This window comes from Pyxicephalus adspersus, chromosome 11, assembly GCF_032062135.1.
Source record: "Pyxicephalus adspersus chromosome 11, UCB_Pads_2.0, whole genome shotgun sequence".
NCBI lineage: Eukaryota > Metazoa > Chordata > Amphibia > Anura > Pyxicephalidae > Pyxicephalus > Pyxicephalus adspersus.
This window is the reverse complement of record NC_092868.1, coordinates 46,449,080-46,469,706: the sequence shown is the minus strand read 5'-3', so window position 1 is coordinate 46,469,706 and position 20,627 is coordinate 46,449,080. Positions and strand designations below refer to the sequence as shown.

Genomic DNA, 20,627 nt, shown 5'->3' with positions numbered 1-20,627 from the left:
CTTTCTCGTTTTCAGTGGGAGCGCTTCCGGGAGGTGGCTCCAGAGGCGGAAGCGGAGGGGACCCCGTGTCCGGCGGAGCTTTGGTCGGTGGTCTGGGGGCCCTTGGTGGACTAATCAGGAGGTCGGTTTCAGTAGGAACCTGGAAGGCGTATGTCGGTATTTGGCAGGAATGGTTTGATTTTACTGGCAGGGTATGTGATTTTCAGGGGTGTTCTGGGGGGGCTGAAGCGGTGTTGGCCTTTTTGTTATGGAATTTTCAGAGGAAGGTTTCTGGTTCTGTAATGGGACGGAAGTTATCAGCGTTGGCTTTTTTGTTTAAATTGTTGGGTTGGGCTGACGGGACAAAATGTTTTGTGGTCCGGCAAGCTATGAAGGGCTACCGGCAAGGTGGTCAGCAGGTGGATAGGAGGAGGCCTGTTTCCTTTGCAATGTTGGTGGATCTTTGTAACAGTTTGGTTTCTGTTTGTTTTGATGGATTTGAGGTATCATTATTTAAGGCAGTGTTTGTCCTGACCTTTTTTGCTGCATTAAGGGTGAGTGAAGTGGTTTGTTTATCTAAGTTTAAGGAGGGGAGTTTGCGGTTGGAGGATATTCGGATCCGGGGGAGTGAGGTTCATGTTTGGATTTGCAGGTCTAAAACGGATCAGGGTGGAAAATGGGCGAGTGTTGTGCTGCGGGGTTTGCCGGGAGCAAGTTTGTGTCCGGTAACAGTCCTGGGTGAGTATCTTGCGGTAAGGCCAGTGGGGGGCAGGCCTTTGTTTGTACATAAAGATGCTTCTTTTGTGACCCGATTTCAATTCTTGGCCGTCTTCCGGAGGTGTGTGGCAGTGACTGGCAGGAACCCGGGTGAGTATGCCACTCATTCTTTTCGGATTGGTGCAGCCACGGAAGCTGCTCGGTGGGGCCTGGGCCAAGAATTTGTGAAGCGGATCGGTAGGTGGGAATCTCAGCGTTTCCGCTTGTATGTACGGCCTCATTTGTTATAGGGGGTTGTTTGGGGGCTTAACAGGGCGAGTTTGGATTTGTCCTTGTGTTGTTAATAGTTGGCTGTTTTTGTTTTTGTTACAGATGGCTCGGTGTGCTTGGTATGGATCCTGGGCCACTTATGTTTATTGGGGGGCCCGGCGGGCTGATGTAAGGCGGGCAGGTCGCCAGTTGGGGCTTCAGAGGGCGGTGGCTCAGGTGCGGTGGATCGGGATACCAGGTATGCAATGGCGGAGGGTGGTTCCCGAGGTAAATAGGTTTGCAGGCTTGGATCGGCCCCCTGATGTGTTATTGTTACATGTGGGAGGGAATGATGTGGGGGCACGTCCCATGCGGGACTTAATTCGTGATATTAAATGTGATCTTTTGAGACTGAGGGATGCTTTCCCTCACATGGTATTGGTGTGGTCGGAAATGGTGGTGCGGTTGGCTTGGCGGGGGGCTAGGTCGGTGGGTAGGTTGAATAAGGCCCGCATAAAAATTAACAAGGTGGTGGGGCGTTTTTTGGTGCGGATTGGTGGAGTGGTGGCGCGCCACCGGGAACTGGAGTCTGAGCCTGAGCTGATTTTGAGGGGTGACGGGGTTCACCTTAATGCGATTGGTACTGATTTGTGGTTGCTGAGTTTGGGGGAAGCACTGGTACGAGCCATCAGGGTGTGGCGGTGCTCGCAAACTTAAGGTTTCAAGTTTGCGGCAGTTGGCATAATTTGGTTGGGGTCCATGAAAGTAAAGGTGGGGTAATTGGAAGATATAATGGAGTTGGGGGCACGAAGGAATGGTGTGGACAGTAAGGTTGGCCTTGCATGACACTAGGTTGTTGTGGAGGTTAAGTGTTGTGGATCTACTAATTGTCCCCGTGGTGGTGTATGGGCGCCTGGGGGCCTGGTGGTGGATCAAAAAAGCAGCAAGATGCCGGAGGAGGAATTGGGGACTTTCATGGACCTGTGTTTATATGTTATATTGATTTATGTTGTTAATAAATATAATTGTGTTAATAAAGGGGCTGCTATGGCCAATTTTTTCCAACGAAGATGGTGTATGTGTTATTTGTGGTAAGTACGTTGGAGGGGTGATTGGTTAAGCAGCAAAGGCTTCCTATACTGTACCCATGTCATGAACTTGTGCTAACCCAACATACTATTCAAGCCGCTACAAATTTTTTGTCCTGACCTAATGGAACAGATAAAGAGAGCTTTGCACAACTTCCCAGTCGACCCTAACCTCACCAGAACAGGTGGTTTTTTTGTTGCATGAGGGGAATATTTTTGTTCCTGAAACACTCTGGTTTGCCGCCCTAGAAGCTTATCATGACAACCTGTTGGTCGGTCACTTTGGAGTGTCCAAGACTCTGGATCTCATACAGCCGACCTTTTGGTGGCTAGAGCTTCCCCAGGATTGTAACTCGTTTGTCTCCTCATGTGCTATCTGTGCCCGTTCCAAGAGTATGAGAGTTAAACCATGGGGGCTACTTAGACCCTTGTCCATACCAAACATTCGTAAGGGAGGGAGTCTGACTCCATGGAATTCCAGATGATATTGTATTTGATAGAGGGGTGCAATTCACCTCTAGTTTCTGGCAAGAGCTCTGCAAGAAGCTTTGTATAAAAACTTCTTTGTCCTCTGGCTATCATCCCCAAAGTAATGGTCAAACGGAGAGAACTAATCAAACCTTGGAACAATATCTCCGCTGTTTCTCAGCTGCTTCACGGGACAACTGGGTCTCCCTGCTGCCCATGATAGAGTCATGTCGGCCACCTCTCAGTCACTATATTTTGCAAATTATGGATTTCATACTTCCTCTATCCCAAATTACCCTGTAAAGTCTTCAGTTCCTGAGGCTCAAGATCGGGCCACTTTAATCACAGAGAATTTGAAGAGAATAAAATCCTGGCTAGCTCAAGCACAGGCAAGAACAAAAAGGGAAGTTGACAAGAAGCGGACTTGTCTTGAATTTAAACCTGGGGACCATGTTTGGCTATCCACTGCTGAACTGAGACTTTGCTGCCTCTCTAGGAAGTTGGGCCCCAAGTTTATTGGTCCTTTCCCTGTCTTGAAGGTCATCAACCCGGTGGCTGTTCGACTTGCGCTGCCTGACTCCTTGAAGATCTATCCAGTATTTCATGTGTTTTGCTTGAAATCAGCTGTACTGAGTCCTTTGGCTAGCAGAATATCTCAACCATCTCCTCTAGTATTGGTTGAAGGCAATGAAGAATTTGAAGAACTTGAAGAAGTTGAGGCAATCCTGGATTGTAGGAGGTCAGGGAGCCCTCTTCAGTACCTAATTAAATGGAAAGGATTGGGTACAGAGGAAAATTCCTGGGAGCCTTCTGGTAATGTTCATGGCACCAGGTTGGTAAGGGCTTTTCATCAAGCACACCGAGATAAACCAGGCCTTGGGGCCCCCGAGGTTGCCCTAAGGGGGCCAGGGCGTTGTCCCTGCTAAACTGTCCTGCTGTGTCCCGTGTCCTGCCGAGCTGCCAAACGCAGCACTATTTGTCTCTGGCTGACAGAACATGCAGCACTTCCTGTTCTGCTCACACTGACACAGCACAGGGAGGAGGAGCTCCTTAAAGGGGAAGAGACTATTTAGTCTCAGCAGTAATGAAGGCTGGTGCTGTGACTTGGCACCAGCTACCTTGATACTCTGCTTGCTCCTTTGTGAATACTGACCTGACCTGCGCCTGGAACCTGACTTTGCCTGTCTGCCGCCTGCCCTGACATGTGCCTGGAACCTGACTGCATCTGCCTGCCCCCTGTCTCTACACTGAGGCTGCTCCAGCCTTCCTCTTCAGGTAGGGTGACCCCCTCCCGGCTACTGGCCCATCACCCCTTGCGGGTTGCCCTTGTGAAGACCTCGTGTCACTTAGACTCCATGCCTTGGGTGATCCTGTGCTACCTGTCTGAGGAGATCCTGCCAGAGTCCCATACCTTGATGGGTCCCCACCTCAATTCACCTTTAACCCCCAAGGCCACATCTCCGAAGACTTCAGCCACTCTTCCCTAGAAACATTCCTCCACAAAGCTAACCACCTTTAGAGCGGATGGGAAGTTTGCCCTTCTATGACTACTAATTGATCTCCTCCCCCAGCACCAACCCCTCGTCAACCTGATTTTTCTCCTAACCAATCCTTTAAAACCTAAACTATTTCTGACCCCTCGTGCTCCTCAGCCTCAACTCTTACCTATCCACTCTCCCCTCTTCCCCAGTCATGCCCTCCCTTTGCCTACTTCTTTCTCGCATGGCTCTGGTCTGTACTGTATTAGAGGGAAGACCACTAATTGTTGTGAACAAGACTGTAAAGCAGAACTAAACTCACCTCCTATGTATCCTTCACTGTGCTAAAACTTTCTCCTGGGCCCTTTCTTGGGCTGGGGATCTTAGGTCATCTTGACTATATACTGTGTGTGGTTTAAGGCTCATTGTATCTCCTGTTTACTTGCCTTCATAAGGGCAGCCTACTAAAATGAATATTCTGCTAAAACACCCTACCTTGCAAGAAAATGCAAATAAACCTACTACCTTGCCTTGTGGTGCAATGAAACACAAGTGCATTGTCAAAAAGAATGGCACCACCAATAAAATACTGCACCTTAAATTGTGTTACCACAAAGCCTAGATCTAAATGGACCCCATGACCTGGCCAAAGGTGAAGAATACTCTGGTGTATATTCATTAGTAAAATAAGGAATTTATAATATTGGTCCATTACATTACCTAAATAATCTTTTTGAAAACTTGAAAACTTTCAAAACTGTATCAAATAACTGTAACCAACAACTATTTTTTTCTCTTAGGCTAATTCATCTGGTTCATTAAATATAATTAAACTCATGTGTATTCATTAATAAAAAAACTCAGCATATATAAAATATTTATAGTTTTCTTCATACACTTCAGCAACACATGAAAATAACGGAGTACATTCCTGTAGGAAATGATCCCTTATGGCCAAAAAAAACAATATTAAAACAGCATGACACGTAGAGGAGTTACAGAATCTGTCCATATGAGAGTTGCACATATGAAATTAAAATAACTTCTATTAAAAATAGCAACGTGTGTGGATACCTGACCATCACATCTATCTAAATGAACTAAAGAATGTGCAACTCAAGAGTACTGTTACTGCTACAGCATGCAAAGTCATGATAGACAATTGTGGGCTTCCAACCTTGGAGCAATAGGTTGGAAGGCCCTTTCTGTTCCAGTATGACTGCTCCTGTGCACAAAGCCAGCTCTATAAAGACGTGTCTTGATGAATCTGGTGTGGGGGAACTCAAGTGCTGACCACAACCCTACTGGGCATCATTGGGCTGAATGAAATGCCAAATATGAGCTGGGTCTTCTCATCCAACAACAGTACCTGACCTCAGAAAAATTCTATAAACTGAATGGATGTAAATTTCTGAAGATAAACCTCAAAATCTTATAAAACCCTCTTGGAAAAGTGAAAGCTATTACAAGCACAAAGGGGGGCCAACACCATATTAATGCTCATGGTTTTGGAATGGGGTGTCCAACAGCGCATATAAAGGTGTGATGGTCAGGTCCCCACAATCTTTTGGCCGTAAGGTTTATTTGGAATGTTATCCACATTACTAATCAACAGTAAGCCCAATCATTTTTTAAACTTGTTGATTCATAATCATTTGTTCTTCATCCTCTCTGTTGTACAGCTTTGGCATGTATATGAGAAACAGTTTGGTTTTTGCATGCTGACAATCCTACTATAATAAGACTAAACCAATATAATATACCTAAATGCCTAAAAGAGCACAAGTATTTACAGGGTTAGTCTTTTTCTCCTTTAAAAAAAATCTTAGACTTTGAAAGCTTTAAATCCAGCCAACCCTTCGATATAACATAAAAAGGCCTGTGACTTCCACTAGACCCGCAGCCCAGGTACATATACCAACTTGCAAGTAGAACAGAATAAACAGTTGAACATACAGGTTTTGTACATATAAGTGAGCTGTTTGACCTGTCAATAGATTAGTGGTTCTGTCTATCTAATTCTAAGATTTACACCGCCTGCCACACAGCACAGCACCAACAATTACAGGCCTTCTTACAAGAAGTATAAAAAGTAGCAGCATAATGATAATTTATTGTCATCATCATCAAGCAATACCATGCTTACCTAAAAATACGTGCTTAGTAGGGTGATTTATACTCTTGCTTTTTTCATGGTTAGTAAGGCCATGCAGACCCTAAGGTGATGTGAACCTTCTGCTTTAGATGGTAATATTTGTCACTGTACAGGGGGCAGTGCCACATAGTGCACAGACGTGATCATGGAGATGCAGGGTGCCAGTTTAGATCGGGCACTTGGCTTACCTGCACCATAACCTGGGCTCATTAGGGAGAGGACAGTCCCGTAGCAAGCTGGTCCTGATTGAAAGAGAGAAAAAAGCTGAGTTAAGAGGGATACAGAGGGTGGAGGGGTAAGCTCAGTATTACTGGCACATGAAAGCCTTGGATAGACTGAGGAAGTGAGCTGTAGATTGTAGTGCGGAAGAGTTGTGGACAGAAGCTGTTGTTGGGAATTTAGAGCTGAGTTGTGGCCAGGGCTAATGTGAGCTATAGATGGAGGTGAGCTGTGGACAGAGATGCACAGGTGAGCTGTGGAGAGGGGTGCAAAGGTGAGCTAGGTGTGCCATATCATTGTTCTAACTAGAGTACCCTGGGATGCCCAGCATCTTCCACAATCCTAGCAACATTACCTGTTTTTTTTTTTTCCTGTCGGGGGCTATTTTCTCAATCTTTTGGCTCAGATAGCACAAAGTCTATAACTGGCCTTACTAGTGAGCATCATCACAGGGGAAAAGTTAGGAAAATTCTGGTGACCACTGTCTAGAAAAGAAAAAGAAACAAAGCTTTTACTTCTCCCAGGACTCAGAAAATGAGTTAAAAATATTCACAATGTATTATAAACAAATATGAAAGTATGAAAAATAGAATTAGTTTGTATATTTATTAAAATATGTTTATTGTATTGTTAAATTATTCTACAGGGTCCGAGCATGCCATGGCTTTTGCAAATGGTACTGAGTTCAATGAATTCTTCCTTGCTGGGCTCTCGGATATCTCTGAGCTCCAGTCTTTGATGTTCCTGTTGTTTTTTTGTATCTATGTGATTACTGTTTTAACCAATGTAGCAATCATCATAATAACATGTCTCAGCCCAAATCTTCACACACCTATGTATTTTTTCCTTAGCAGTTTTTCCTTTTTAGAAATTTGTTACGTCTCTTCCACTATTCCTAAAATGTTGTCCAACATCCTTGCAAAACATAAAACCATTTCGTACAGCGGTTGTGTTACCCAGATGTATTGGTTTTTGCTACTGGGTGGAGCGGAGTGCTACATGCTTGCAGCTATGGCCTATGACCGGTATAACGCAATATGTCGTCCTCTACTCTACAGTGTTATTTTAAGCAAGAGAACCTGTATTCAACTTATCTTTGGCTCTTGGATCATTGGAGCAGTCAATGCTTTAATCCACACAGCTCTAACCTTTACTTTGCCATTCTGTACCAATAAAATTAACCATTTCTTTTGTGACATTCCTCCTCTACTTAAATTGGCCTGTACCAACACTTGGGTCAACGAAATGACTGTTTTTCTAATAAGTGGGTCTGTCATTGTTGGATCGTTTATATTAACTATGATCTCCTATGTGAAAATTATCTCTGCCATTCTCAATATACAAATAAACTCAGGCAGGAAGAAGACTTTTTCGACCTGTGCATCTCACTTTGTGGTTGTGATAATATTCTATGGTTCTGGGATTTTTATGTATTTCAGACCAAAATCAAGTTATTCTTTGGACCAAGATAGGTTGATTGCAGTAATGTATACAATTATTGCACCACTGTTAAATCCTTTTATATACACTTGCAGGAACAGTGATGTGAAGGCTGCTGCCAGAAAATTATTGGATCAGATTATTATAACAGGGAAGTTGTAATAAAATAGTCACCTCATTTCTCTTTTTTCTGCAAAATGACACAGATACAGTTATTTTTCTTTACTTATGAGCTCCATGACAGCAAACAAATGGGTAGACTCCACTTTCACTACCTTGATAAGACTATTTTCTTATAAATACCAACTAAGCCTCCTGTATGGGAAGAATTCTATGCTACCATGAAGGTCATCTGAAAAAGAAAATTACAGTATCTGTCAATCAATTGTAGGTTTGCAAGCATGACAGCATATGAATAAGCAAAAAACTAGCTAGAATACAAGAAAGGGAATGCTTAATGTTTATAATCAAACAAAAACATTTACCTGAATCACCAACACTAACAGCAGTCTATGCAGCATGTCCAATGCAATAATAAGTAATGGGAAAATGGTTATCCAACTTGCATTGCAGCTATTCTGACCTCAGATCAGAACTTGGAATTTAGGCAATCCAACCTGTCATTGGCAAGTATAGAAGGACAACAGATGATGACAGCTGTCATTGTCCATCAGGCAGATTATGGATTGGCTGAGCCCATTCCATCATTGACAGGTATAGTAGGGCTCAGCCAACCCAGCCACCACACTATGATAGCTGTCATCATCCAAAAGCTGGCTTGGATAAGCAATAGTTTTTGAAAGGTACCTGATCAGCCACCAAACGAGGACAACTGAGATTAGATTCATAATTCATTTAATAAATTCCACTATTTCTGTCATTGACCAGTATAGAAGGCTCAGCCAGTCTGGCTGTTGAGTAATGACACCTGTCATCATTATCTGCCAACCAAATTGGAATTTCTCAACTGGTCCAACTGGATTTGAACTAAGTTGTAATTTTACAGTACCAATAATGTGATATAAATATATGTACAGACAACCATGTGGTCACTATACAAGGGGTATCACAAATAGTAATTCAAATGGAAAAAAACCCTTCTAGCAGCAGTTCAAGAGATTGCAATTCAATAAGTTGAAAGGCTGTTGTCACTTTTCACTTTGGTTAAAAATTATTGTTATGCTTTGTAAATTGTTAATAACTTTTCCTCCCTCAGTACTTTGCTATTGATTTTCATCATAGACTTTTTGCTGCCAAAAACAGTAAGAGCCACCTTGTTTCATGAAGCACGTGGTTATGTCAATTTTAGGGTTCTGTACCCTGTCTGTTAGATTTTTATATATTTTTATTGGGGCCACTGTTTTTGTTTTCCCATGCCAGCGTCAATTAATTTAATTAATTTAGGCCAACTATTGATCTAAACTACAACAGCTTTGTGAAGGAAACTATGAGCATCTCTAATGTCAGACTGAGACTACAAAGCAGAATATAAATAATGCAAACAATTTAGTTTTAGCTGTGCCAGAAAAAGTTCCGACTAGGCAGGTTAAATAATTGTTTGTCCATTGGATGTTCCAAAGTTTGTGCTGGCAAATGAGGACTTTTACCAGTTCATTAAAGCCTGTAGATATACCAACTCCTATGACAAATGACAAAACTGTCATACTACTGGTCTTGGCCTGTGTGTTTATAGCTATACATTTCAACATGGGGCATAAATACCATATCTTATGCATGGTATTTATCTGTATAAGCCTGACTTGATATCCAAAAGGCTTAAGGCTGCTCTGTATTTTTTCCTATTTCTTCTTCTTTAGTAAAAAAAAATCCAGGTAGAAGGAAGGTTGGGGATCTGTGTCATGACAGACAGTTAATAAACACCCCTAGAAGCAGGGGTGTAGTCGTAAAAAAAAAAGAAGGGGCACGGTACTATGTAAACGTGCCCACCCCACTACACCACTGCCTATGTGTCACTCAAAGGGGAAGAAAGTTCCCCCAGAGTGACGTCATGATCCCTGAACCCGACCACTCTCCCATCACGGGTCTGGGCTGGGCAGGTTGTGTTCCGTACTTTATTTGATAACATCTTATGAACATATTTTAATAAACATCATTTTAAAACCAATAATTCACCTTTATTGCAACATATAGAAAGTTTACATGAAAAGCCTGCCATAATATTATTCTTCATGGTTTTACAATCTGACTGAACCAGGGATGGTATCATTTCCACACACTATTCAATTTCTATATATCTCAGGTGCACATACTTAATGATTCCTTTTATGATTTTCTAATACCTCTTCTTTGAACTCCAGTGTTACCATACAATATATGATTACTGTCAATGATGTCAATATCCAAACACATAACAAATTTTATATATATATATATTCATATTTTTATATATATATATATACACACACTGTATATAACACTATATATATATATATATATATATATATATATATATATATATATATATATATATATAAAACAAACATAATAATGTTAATGATATAATAATAACTGAAAAAAGAACACAAATTAAATGTACTAATTAAACACATTTTACATTTATAAAAAACATGCAAAAATAATAATAATATATAATATATATAATATAAAAATAATATAATATAATATAAAAATAAATTATTATTAGGGTAAATAATGCTGCTAAATTTATTCTGAAGTTTAAGTGATCTTTGGAGGTAAAAATAAACGTTGAATAACATATTTACATCTGGGAATTAATACTGAAACAGAAAAATAACAATCTACGTCTTCTTGCTCAGAATTGTGCTGAGGTGTATTGCAATTCTCTAAAGTAATACCATAGGATTCTAGGTACATTGCTAACAATAGGCAAAAGAGGGAACAGAATATATAAAAATAAGTCACCTTGACATAAATCATCACAACAACAGGACTGTATAGATGCTGTATTTTACAGATCCCCCCAGCCAACAGGTTGGAGTGATTTTATATGTTGTTTGCTATGAGTAGCTAAGGTGCAGCTCTATAATAAAAGGGATAAAAGTATCATGAAAGCTTGCATTTTTAAAAAGAAGACAAATACAGCTATTTTAGGTTCCTAAACTTATGCATACACTTTATTTTGTGTTTGTAGAACATGCTGGATTTTTTTTTTTATACGAACATTACTTTTTTCAATTTGATTTAAACATTCTTACAAATAACATATAAATCAAAAGCACACTGTGAATACAATGCTATAGAAAAAAATCCATATATTGGAACAGGAACATGTGACATTTAATTATTGTATCCACGTGACTTAAACATGTTTTCTCTGGTGTCTTGACCACCCATCCACTGGTTGGACCCAGGTGGGAGCTGGCTTGGCATCTCCAACCACCTCTTTGGACGGAAACCTAAATGAAAATGTAATTCCACTTAATTGTTTCATTATCTATAACATCCAGGCTAATAGAATTTTCAAAAGGAGTTCTGCGATGGCAGCCCATGTATTGTTCATGTCTCTGTTAATCATCTTCTTTTTTGTTAGCAATGTGTCTCTTCTATAAATCAGTTGGGTTCCTCTTTTTGAGAACCTATTAACAAAATTTATACTTTACATAAAAGGGTAGACAATCCTTTTATGTAAGGTAAAAATTATCTTCTTTGGCAATAAAGAGAGAATGGAAGAGCAGAGCCTCCTGGGATACCCACGTTACAGATGCCAGGAAGCTTCTGGCTGCCCCCTTTGCCCAAGAAGGGTCTTTTCCTACATTAATGCGGATCACACACATGCACACTGGGATTAGCACTCTTTTTTTTTCTATTTACAGTGACTACTTCACCTAATCTTGTGCCTGTACAGTGCGAGATTGGGTGACGTAGGCAAAAGCCAGAACAAGAAAGAAGATGGTGCTCCCTCCACGCCAGGACGAAGGCAGATTAGTGGACAGCGTGAGACCCAATCCAGGAAAGCTCCAGGATCGAGGGATCTACAGAAGTTAAGGTGAGTTTATCTTTTTAGTTTATTTCCACTTTAGGCACAGCAGGTACTATTTGTAATCCTACTTGCTTTTCAAGATTTACCAAAAACTTCCCTTGATCCACCAACATTGAGGTGGACAGTGATAAGGTTGGTGATTTTGGCAGTCTCTGTATTTTTTCTTTTTTTTCAGCAAAAATGCTATATTCCTAGTAGAAAAATAAACATTGAATATTTTGACTTTTGAAAATAATTGCACAACTCCTAAATGTAGAAGTGTTTTTTTACTGTGGCATTTTTTGAATAATATGCTCATCCTTACCAGTCACCATTAGGCCCACCAGCTCCCACCCGCTGTATAATATACTGTATTGGATGGACTAGTCCTTTAGTCATTTCCTATGCTGACGTTCACATAAGTTAGCCTTATATTTACAAAATATTTTTTTTACAGAATATAAAACTAAAGTGATGATCTTAAAAAACTGCACCCTACCAACAGAATTCATGCTTGTTGGCCTTTCTGAGACTCCCAGTCTACAAGGCACACTTTTTGTGATGTTTTTTATTATATATATTATAACTTTATTTGGAAATACATGTATTATTGTTGCTTATCACAAAAGCTTGAACCTCCACACTCCTATGTACCTCTTCCTTGCCAACTTTTCTTTTCTTGATGTATGTTACATTTCAACGACTGTACCCAACATGTTGTCCAACTTCCTTCATGGGCACAATACAATATCTTTTTATGGATGCGTTGTACAGTTATACTTCCTTATGTTACTGGGTAGTACGGAGTGTTATATTCTAGCGGCCATGGCCTATGACCGCTACAACGCGATATGTCGCCCGCTTCTATACACTGTTATTATGAATAAAGTTTCATGTACAAACTATGTGCTTGGGTCATGGGCTATCGGTATAGCGAACTCTGTTATACACACCACACTTACCTTTACCTTGCCTTTTTGTAGTTCCATCAAAATTAATTACTTTTTTTGTGATATCCCTCCCTTACTTAATTTGGTTGAAGTGGACACCAGGGTTAATGAACTTGCCACTTTTATTATTGGTGGATTTGTCACCATGGGTTCACTTCTGTTAACTATGATCTCTTACTCAATGATTATTATAGCTATAGTGAAGATTCATTCCAGCTCTGGACGCATGAAAGCTTTTTCAACCTGCGTGTCTCATTTTATCGTTGTTACAATATTTTATGGTTCTGGAATTTTTATTTACTTAAAACCAAAGTCAAATTATATTATGGACTACGACCGCCTTGTAGCAGTCATGTACACTGTCATTGCACCATTATTAAACCCTTTTATTTACAGCCTCAGAAATAATGATTTTAAGATGGCACTTAGGAAGTTAGTATGTGAAGGAATAGATGCTCATAAGTATTGAAGTTTCACACCTGAGATAAAGAAGGAAAGCAGCACCAAAAAGGTGAATGGATAAGGATGTTAGGTGCAAATGATAGTTTTTATTATCAGGTAAAATACAACACATTTTGGTGGTAACAGTAGCTTCTTCAGGGCTTTCTTTTGCAGGAGAGTGGTTTATTTTATCTAGTAAGAAATTTTAGGACACCCATCCATTACACCATTCACGGTTTTAATTCATTTCAAACCTGTCAGGAATTTAAACTTTTTAAAGTCTTTTTAAATACTATATTACACTATCAGTATATTATCACTATCTATATACATTATCAGTGTCTGACTTTTATAGCTTGATAAACCTTTTCTGTTGGTCATGGTTTTCAAACAACTACAGCCCCAGAACTCATAGACAACAGTTCCAACAACAGAAAAAAAGGTTCAGAAGTTAAACCAAACAATATGTCAAATTACAAATGTGGGTAAAAAAATTGTCTATGGGTATAACGGGATGGTTGATGGAGATTGATGAGGAGGAGATACATAAGTTTTAAAGACTCCTTGGATTAAGTACATTTACACTTAGTTATCCCTGGAAAAATTGATTTGTTGTAGTCATTTGGGGCACTGAACATTAAAGGTTCTATATGTGTGCATAGGACTGAGTGGTTTCCAATGGCTCTTATACCCACAAAGAGAACAGTACCAAATTGTTAAATTTTAATATAATGGAATATATGTCTCAAAGTTCCTGATGACGCGGTATATTTTTCTGCAAAACGTGTTGAACCTGTAAATGTTCAACCACTCCAAGATATGCATTTATTGTTATTGTTTTAATATGAACGTAATATTTTTATCTTTGTAAATGATAGTTTTAAATTAATAATCAATTGAATATTATCTGTTGAATGCCTTAAAAGTCCTGTTTTATTTTTTTGTTTATTTTCTGTTCTGGTGCCAAACAATGTGTCTCCTACACTCTTAAAAACTGCAAAACCCTGCCGGGTCCATCAGCATCCAGCGTCCATCATCATGGGGGATGCTATGGCTTACCAGTCTTGAAAATACTGGATGTCTAACAGCCATGCTGCTTTGTTTTCAACATGGGTATTCTTTGTCTGTGACTCAAATGTATCCATGCCAGACAATAGAAGCTCTTATACTTCACAATGACAGATCATTTCAAAGATGTGCATTAAGTTTTAGTACGTTTTAAATCTGCAATATATTTGAAAGGTGACCCAAATAACATACTGGCAGGTCTATATAATATTAAGATGTTATGGAAAATATCCTTATCGGATTTACAAAACAAATATGATATTCCTAGATGGGCACTCCATCCAATATACTATAATCAGGCTGTGTCTTATCTCAAATCTTTGGCTCTTCAATATGTTGACTTTTTCCGCCCTAATGGTTTCGATAAGCTCTTATCATTGTCCCCTCCAAATATTTCTAATGTACATGCCTATCTGCTGCCTTCTTTTACCAAACCCCTTTCAGTTTCCAATGTAAAAAGATGGCAAAGGGATTTCCCTGACCCGGAGATCATTGATATGGTTATACAAGGTTATTTAACAGTTAGAAAGACTATTGTAAATGAGGTATGGAGAGAATCACAATTCATGTTGCTACATAGGGCTTATAAGGTGTTCAGGCCTGCCACATTTGATGCGCAGCCCAAACAATGGCATTTTCAATGTCCCAAATGTAATTGTGCTAATGCCTCTCTACCTCACCGCCTCTGGTTTTGTCCACATATTGAACATTTCTGGCATCAAATTATTGTGTTCATATCTAATATTACCGGATATCATATCCCTAACACCCCTTCCCTGCTCCTGTTTGGTTCATGGGAAAACGCAAACCAGGACGGTATGTCCCGTTCTTTACAACGTTGGACTAGTGTCTGTTTGTTGGCAGGCAGGGGAGTGATTATGCGCAATTGGATTCAGCCTCTTCCTCCCACATTGGAACAAGTCATCACTTCCTTGAAAGCTTTATTTCATACAGAGATGTTGGACGCTCAACTTCAAGGAGATGATCGTATAACTTGTTTCTGGCAACAATGGTACCAATTTATGACTTATACGTTTACAAGCTCGGAGAGCTCATCGATCCTCAATGTGTTCCAATACTCTACGTGGTATATTACGAATGTCACAAATACGGCAAATGCGAATGGCTAATAACTCATATATTATTGGTTTTAATGACTGATGGTATGCTATCTTAAAAATTTCAAACTTCGAGTGTCCCCCCCCCCTTTTTATGTTCTGACCTCCTGTTGATTGTTGTTGTTATGGTTGTTTTTGTAAAATGACAAAACTAATAAAAACTGGTTTGAAAAAAAAAAGATGTTATGGGGCAGCACGGTGGCTTAGTGGTTAGCACCCTGGCTTTTGCAGCACTGGGTCTCAGGTATGAATCTTGGCTGGGGCTGTGTTAATGACCTATGACTATATAAAGAATTAAATTGTGAGCCCCTCTGAGGGTCAGTTAGTAACCTAACTATGAACTTTGTAAAGCATTGACTTATTATCACAAATCCTCCAAACCCTCCTGTCCCCTTTTCTCAGAAATTTGTTGATAAAACTGTGTTCAAGGAGTTAGACTAATAACCCCGGAAGTCAGCATTTATTAAAATGGGTTTCCTTTAATTTTGATTTACAGTAAAAAATTGCTTTTTAATTTAATTTTTGGGGGTCATGTTCCCACAATTCTCCCTAGCTAATTTGGAACCCATAAAATCTTTATGAGCTTTACAATTAACTCAAAATTCAACAGCCTTTACGAGGGGGTGCTGAGAAGTTTGCCCTGAGAGAAGAGAGCCAGAGTTATGAAATAACACATTTATTCAACATATTCCCCCCTGAGACTGATGCACTTGGTACAGCGTAGTTGTAGCTTTTATTGACCGTTCAAATAAAAGTCCTTTGGTTGGGCCGCAAACCAGCTCTCAGCAGCATCTTTGATGTCAGAAATGTCCTCAAAACATTGCCCCTTCAGGTGTTTCTTCAAATTCGGGAACAGATAATAGTCCGAAGGGGCCAGGTCAGGTGAGTAGGGGGGATGGTGGACCAATTGGAAACCCAGGGTGTTCAATTTGGCAGCCACAATGTTGGACGTGTGCGCAGGTGCATTGTTCTGCAAAAAAAGGGTCCCCTTGGTCAACTTTCCACGGCATTTTGTCCTAATTGCCTCCTTCAGCTGGTCCAGGAGGTTAGCATAATACTGTCTGGAGATACTAGAGCCCTGAGGTAGGTAGTCCACCAAGAGAATACCATACAGAAAACGGACACCATGACTTTTTTGGCCAATTTCTAAATTCAGAACTTTTTCGGCCGCGGGGACCCGCTGTGGCGCCATTTCTTTGACTGTTCCTTGGTTTCAGGATCATAGATGTGGAGCCAGGTTTCATCCTCAGTCACTAACCTAGTCAAAATGTCCTGTGCAGCTTCAAAATAGGCCAAAATGGCTTTGGATGCTTCAGCTCATTCCTTCTTCTGATCACTGTTCAAACATTTTGGCACCCACTTTGTTGAAAGCTTGTGCATGTCTAGGATAATGGTGATAACAAACCCAACCGCTCCCGTGAGATGTCATGTATCTGGACTATCTTTTTTGCTGATATTCGCCGGTCCTCAATAATCAGCTCATGGACAGCATCGAAGGTTGCCGGGTCAGTTGAGGTTGGGGGGCCCCACTGCGGGGCTCATCTTCATTGGTGAAATGCCCAGTCTTGAAACCCTGGTGCAGCATTTTAGTACAAAAATAGTTGAAAGTTCTGCAGCAACGTAAACCCGCATTTTTCTATTTCATCTGGAAGAGGCCAAAGCCAGGAACTTCTCAGCACCCCCTTGTATTACAATTCGCTCTCAAAGTTTGAAAGCAGTCTGAAAAAAGAAAACAAAACTGACGGCCACATTGAAATTTGCCTTATCTACAAAATATTACATTTTTATTTTTTGGTTTTAGTAAAAAAAGTTATGTTGCAGCAACATAAAATGTATCATTTTTTGTTCAAAGGCTAATTAATGTAAGCTGTTTTTTCGGCACACACAATAATTAGACCTGAGGGATTTATGTTTCTTGACAGCAATATAATTAAGGCAAACCAAAGCACAGTTGTTTGTATCAATGTGTCTTCTTTATTGCTATTATGACAGTCTTCAGGGTTGAGTTCCCAGTGAGCAATAAAATAATATATATCAGGTACAACAAGGCAGAGATTTCTCTGGAAAATGTAACGTGCACTTGTTAATTCAGGTTTACCTTACTGAAAAGAATAACGTTGGTTCATCAAATATTTAGAGATTATAGTGTTGGTATATAGGAGACAGAAGCTAAAACAGATTCGGGGACTTATGTTAGTTTTCGTTTCTATATATATTTATCATTTTAAATGCTTTCTTTACTTTATTCAATTATTTTATTTCTCCCCTGAATTCAGTGGTAAGGATTTACTTTACTGTACTTGTTCACCTGTTTTTTTTTGGATCAAGTTTTGGATCAAGTAGCCTTCTTTCTCTATTTTTTTTATTATATTGTTTTTCTTTTTTCTTGTTCTTTCACCTCTTGTCATGAGTGTGACAGGTGCAAAAAACACATCACATAATGGAGGATATGGTATCTAATACACCTAAAAATGTGCTGCATAGCAGCAGCACCCTGGGATGTATAGGACACCAAAGGCTGGAATTTCCACTCCTAATTTTTTTTTTATCCTAAAGGTAGGGTCACTTAAGGGTATCTAACCCCTGACGCACTTACCTTTCCGCACTTTCTCGCTGGGCGCCCCATCTTTCTTTCATCTTCAGTCTAGAAACCATTTTTGGGCTTCTCAATTGTCTGTGCAGGGTGGTGTAACTCGTGCACAGGCAGGCAGGAGTCCATTCATCACCCGGAACAAGCCAGGCAATCCAGGACAACCAGGGAACTGGAGCGAGGTAAGGCAGGTAAGATGTGATATTACAAAAGGGACATTGACCGTTTCGTTCTACACCTGCCTGAATTTGTAAAGGTAATATTATTATTAAATTGTATTTATTAGATGCCAACATAACAATTTCCTTAAGGTATACTTACATTTTCATATGGTTGTATATGACAAACAAGCCTGAAATATGTGTAAAACTATTTTTTTTCAGACAAACTGATTCACTTTTTTTCTTGTCTATAGCAAATTCCGAAGATAATGACATATTATAACAAGACAGCGAAGGAATTCACCCTTGTGGGTCTTTCAAATACTTCTGAGCTTCAGCTTTTATTTTTTTTTGTATTTCTTAGTGTGTATATAGTTACTTTATCTGGAAATGTGTTCATCATTCTTGCCTATACATTCAGCCCTGCTCTACATACCCCCATGTACTTTTTCCTTGCCAACTTCTCTATACTAGAGATCGGTTATGTGACTTCGACCACTCCAAAAATGTTATCTCTCTTTTTCATAGACTGGAATCCAGAATGTAATAAGATCTCTTTGCCTGAATGTGTCATACAACTATTTTGCTCTTTACTTTTAGGTGGCACAGAGTTCTATATCCTGGCAGCCATGGCATATGATCGATACAATGCCATATGTCATCCACTCCTGTATATCAGCATCATGAATAGGAGGACCTGTATCCAACTAATAACTATATCATATCTAATTGGCATAGGCAATTCCCTTATTAATTCTGCCCTTACTTTCAGTTTGCCTTACTGTAGGTCTAAAGTGATTAATAGTTTCTTTTGTGATGTCCCTGCTTTACTAAAACTGTCATGTACAGATACCAAAGCCAATGAAGCTGTCATATTTGTCATTGGTGGTGGAATGACCATAGGATCTCTGCTACTGATCAGCACCTCTTATATCAGAATATTATCTGCTATCCTAAATATTCATTCAGCATCTGGGAGAAAGAAAGCATTCTCAACCTGTACATCGCACTTAATTGTTGTAACTTTATTTTATGGGTCAGTTTTTTTTATGTACCTGAAGCCAAAGTCAAGATATGCAGATGAGGACAAAGTTGTCTCCATTGTGTACACAATTGTTGCTCCCTTCCTAAATCCATTTATCTATAGTCTCAGAAACAATGAAGTCAAGATTGCAGTTAGAAAGATTGTATATAATAAAATTGTTGTCAGAAAATACTGAAAGCATGATTTGTGGAGTATGACTCTGACTGCATGAGGCCATGGGGTTGTGAACACCTAATCCAGGTGTGTCAAACTCAAGTACACAGAGGGCCGAAATTAAAAATTTAAACCAATTCGGGTACCAAATTTGAAATTTATTGAAAAAATTTAGAAAGTTTACCACTTCATCCATAACTAACAATAACAAACCTTTCTACAAACACATTAGGGTTGAAAAGACTAAGTTCTATCTATCTATGCAGCCTGGGTGTTGTTCATCCTCTCACATCACAAGTTTGTCTGACACCAAATATTACACTATGCAGTCTCTAATGGATTGAAACAAACACAATGCCCCTGGTGATCATTGCCTAGGCTTTGTGTCACATGATTGGTGTACAGGAATAATGTCTATGTATAACATGTGTTGAAAATGATAGTGCGAGGTGGTAAAGCAGGCGGGCCAGATTTATGTTATCTTCGGAATTCTTAGGGGGGGAGGGTGAAAAAAGTACCTTGAGGGCCAGAGTTTGACACCCTGACCTAACCATTGCAACTATATTATATGAGCTTGTAGGACATCCAATTCCAAAACCATAGACGTTAAAATGGAGTCCAACCACAAACACCTTACCTCACTTGTGGAAAACCTTCCCAGTCGCCTTTTTTCTTGGAAGGTTTTGCAGGAAAAAACAATACAAAGTCAGGTACCGATAGGAAGGCTTATGGTTGTTGTTTTTTTTTAGTTTATCCTACAAGTGTTCAGTAGAGTTTATGTCAGGACTCTAGGCAATTCGAGTCCCTCACCATCAAATTCATCAAAACTATATCGTTCTGGCTTCATGTACAGTTGCTACAATAAATCATTCTCCAAAATACCTTAAAATGGTGCTTAGTTGTTGTAGTAACTAGTATTTATTTAGCACCAACATATTACGCAGCACTTTACAAAGTCCATAGTCATGTCACTAACTGTCCCTCAAAGAAGCTCACAATCTAATGTCCTTACCATAGTCATATGTCATTGAAAAAGTCAAGACTATTTTTGAGGGAAAGCATATTAACCTAACCCCATGTTTTTTGGGACGTGGGAGGAAACTGGAGTTTCCGAGGGAAACCCACACAGACACGGGGAGAACATACAGTGCCCACATTTTAAACGGACGAGAAAAATAACAAGATAAAGGTTCATAAATGTTGGAACCAATGGATTAGGACCAATGTGTTAGGACTTTTAGACCATATTCAAAAATGCGGACTAGCTTTTTGGAGATAATAACTAAGTCTGATTTTCAAACCTTTTGAAACTAGACTAAAGAGGGAGAGAGAGAAGGAGAATAAAGA

General features: G+C 39.7%; 3 protein-coding genes across 3 annotated transcripts; all 3 read left to right on the top strand.

Annotated features, from left to right (window-relative positions):
- The first annotated feature begins 2,728 nt into the window (after nt 1-2,728).
- Nucleotides 2,729-7,955, top strand: LOC140340255 (olfactory receptor 5V1-like). Its single transcript, XM_072425311.1, has 2 exons — nt 2,729-3,314; nt 7,000-7,955. Exons 1-2 carry the CDS (start codon nt 2,729-2,731, stop codon nt 7,953-7,955), a joined length of 1,542 nt encoding a protein of 513 aa, XP_072281412.1.
- A 4,273-nt stretch (nt 7,956-12,228) lies between these two features.
- LOC140340254 (olfactory receptor 5AR1-like) lies at nt 12,229-13,173 on the top strand. Its single transcript, XM_072425310.1, has one exon. It carries the CDS (start codon nt 12,229-12,231, stop codon nt 13,171-13,173), a length of 945 nt encoding a protein of 314 aa, XP_072281411.1.
- A 5,178-nt stretch (nt 13,174-18,351) lies between these two features.
- LOC140340253 (olfactory receptor 8U1-like) lies at nt 18,352-19,302 on the top strand. Its single transcript, XM_072425309.1, has one exon. It carries the CDS (start codon nt 18,352-18,354, stop codon nt 19,300-19,302), a length of 951 nt encoding a protein of 316 aa, XP_072281410.1.
- The last annotated feature ends 1,325 nt before the right edge of the window (nt 19,303-20,627 follow it).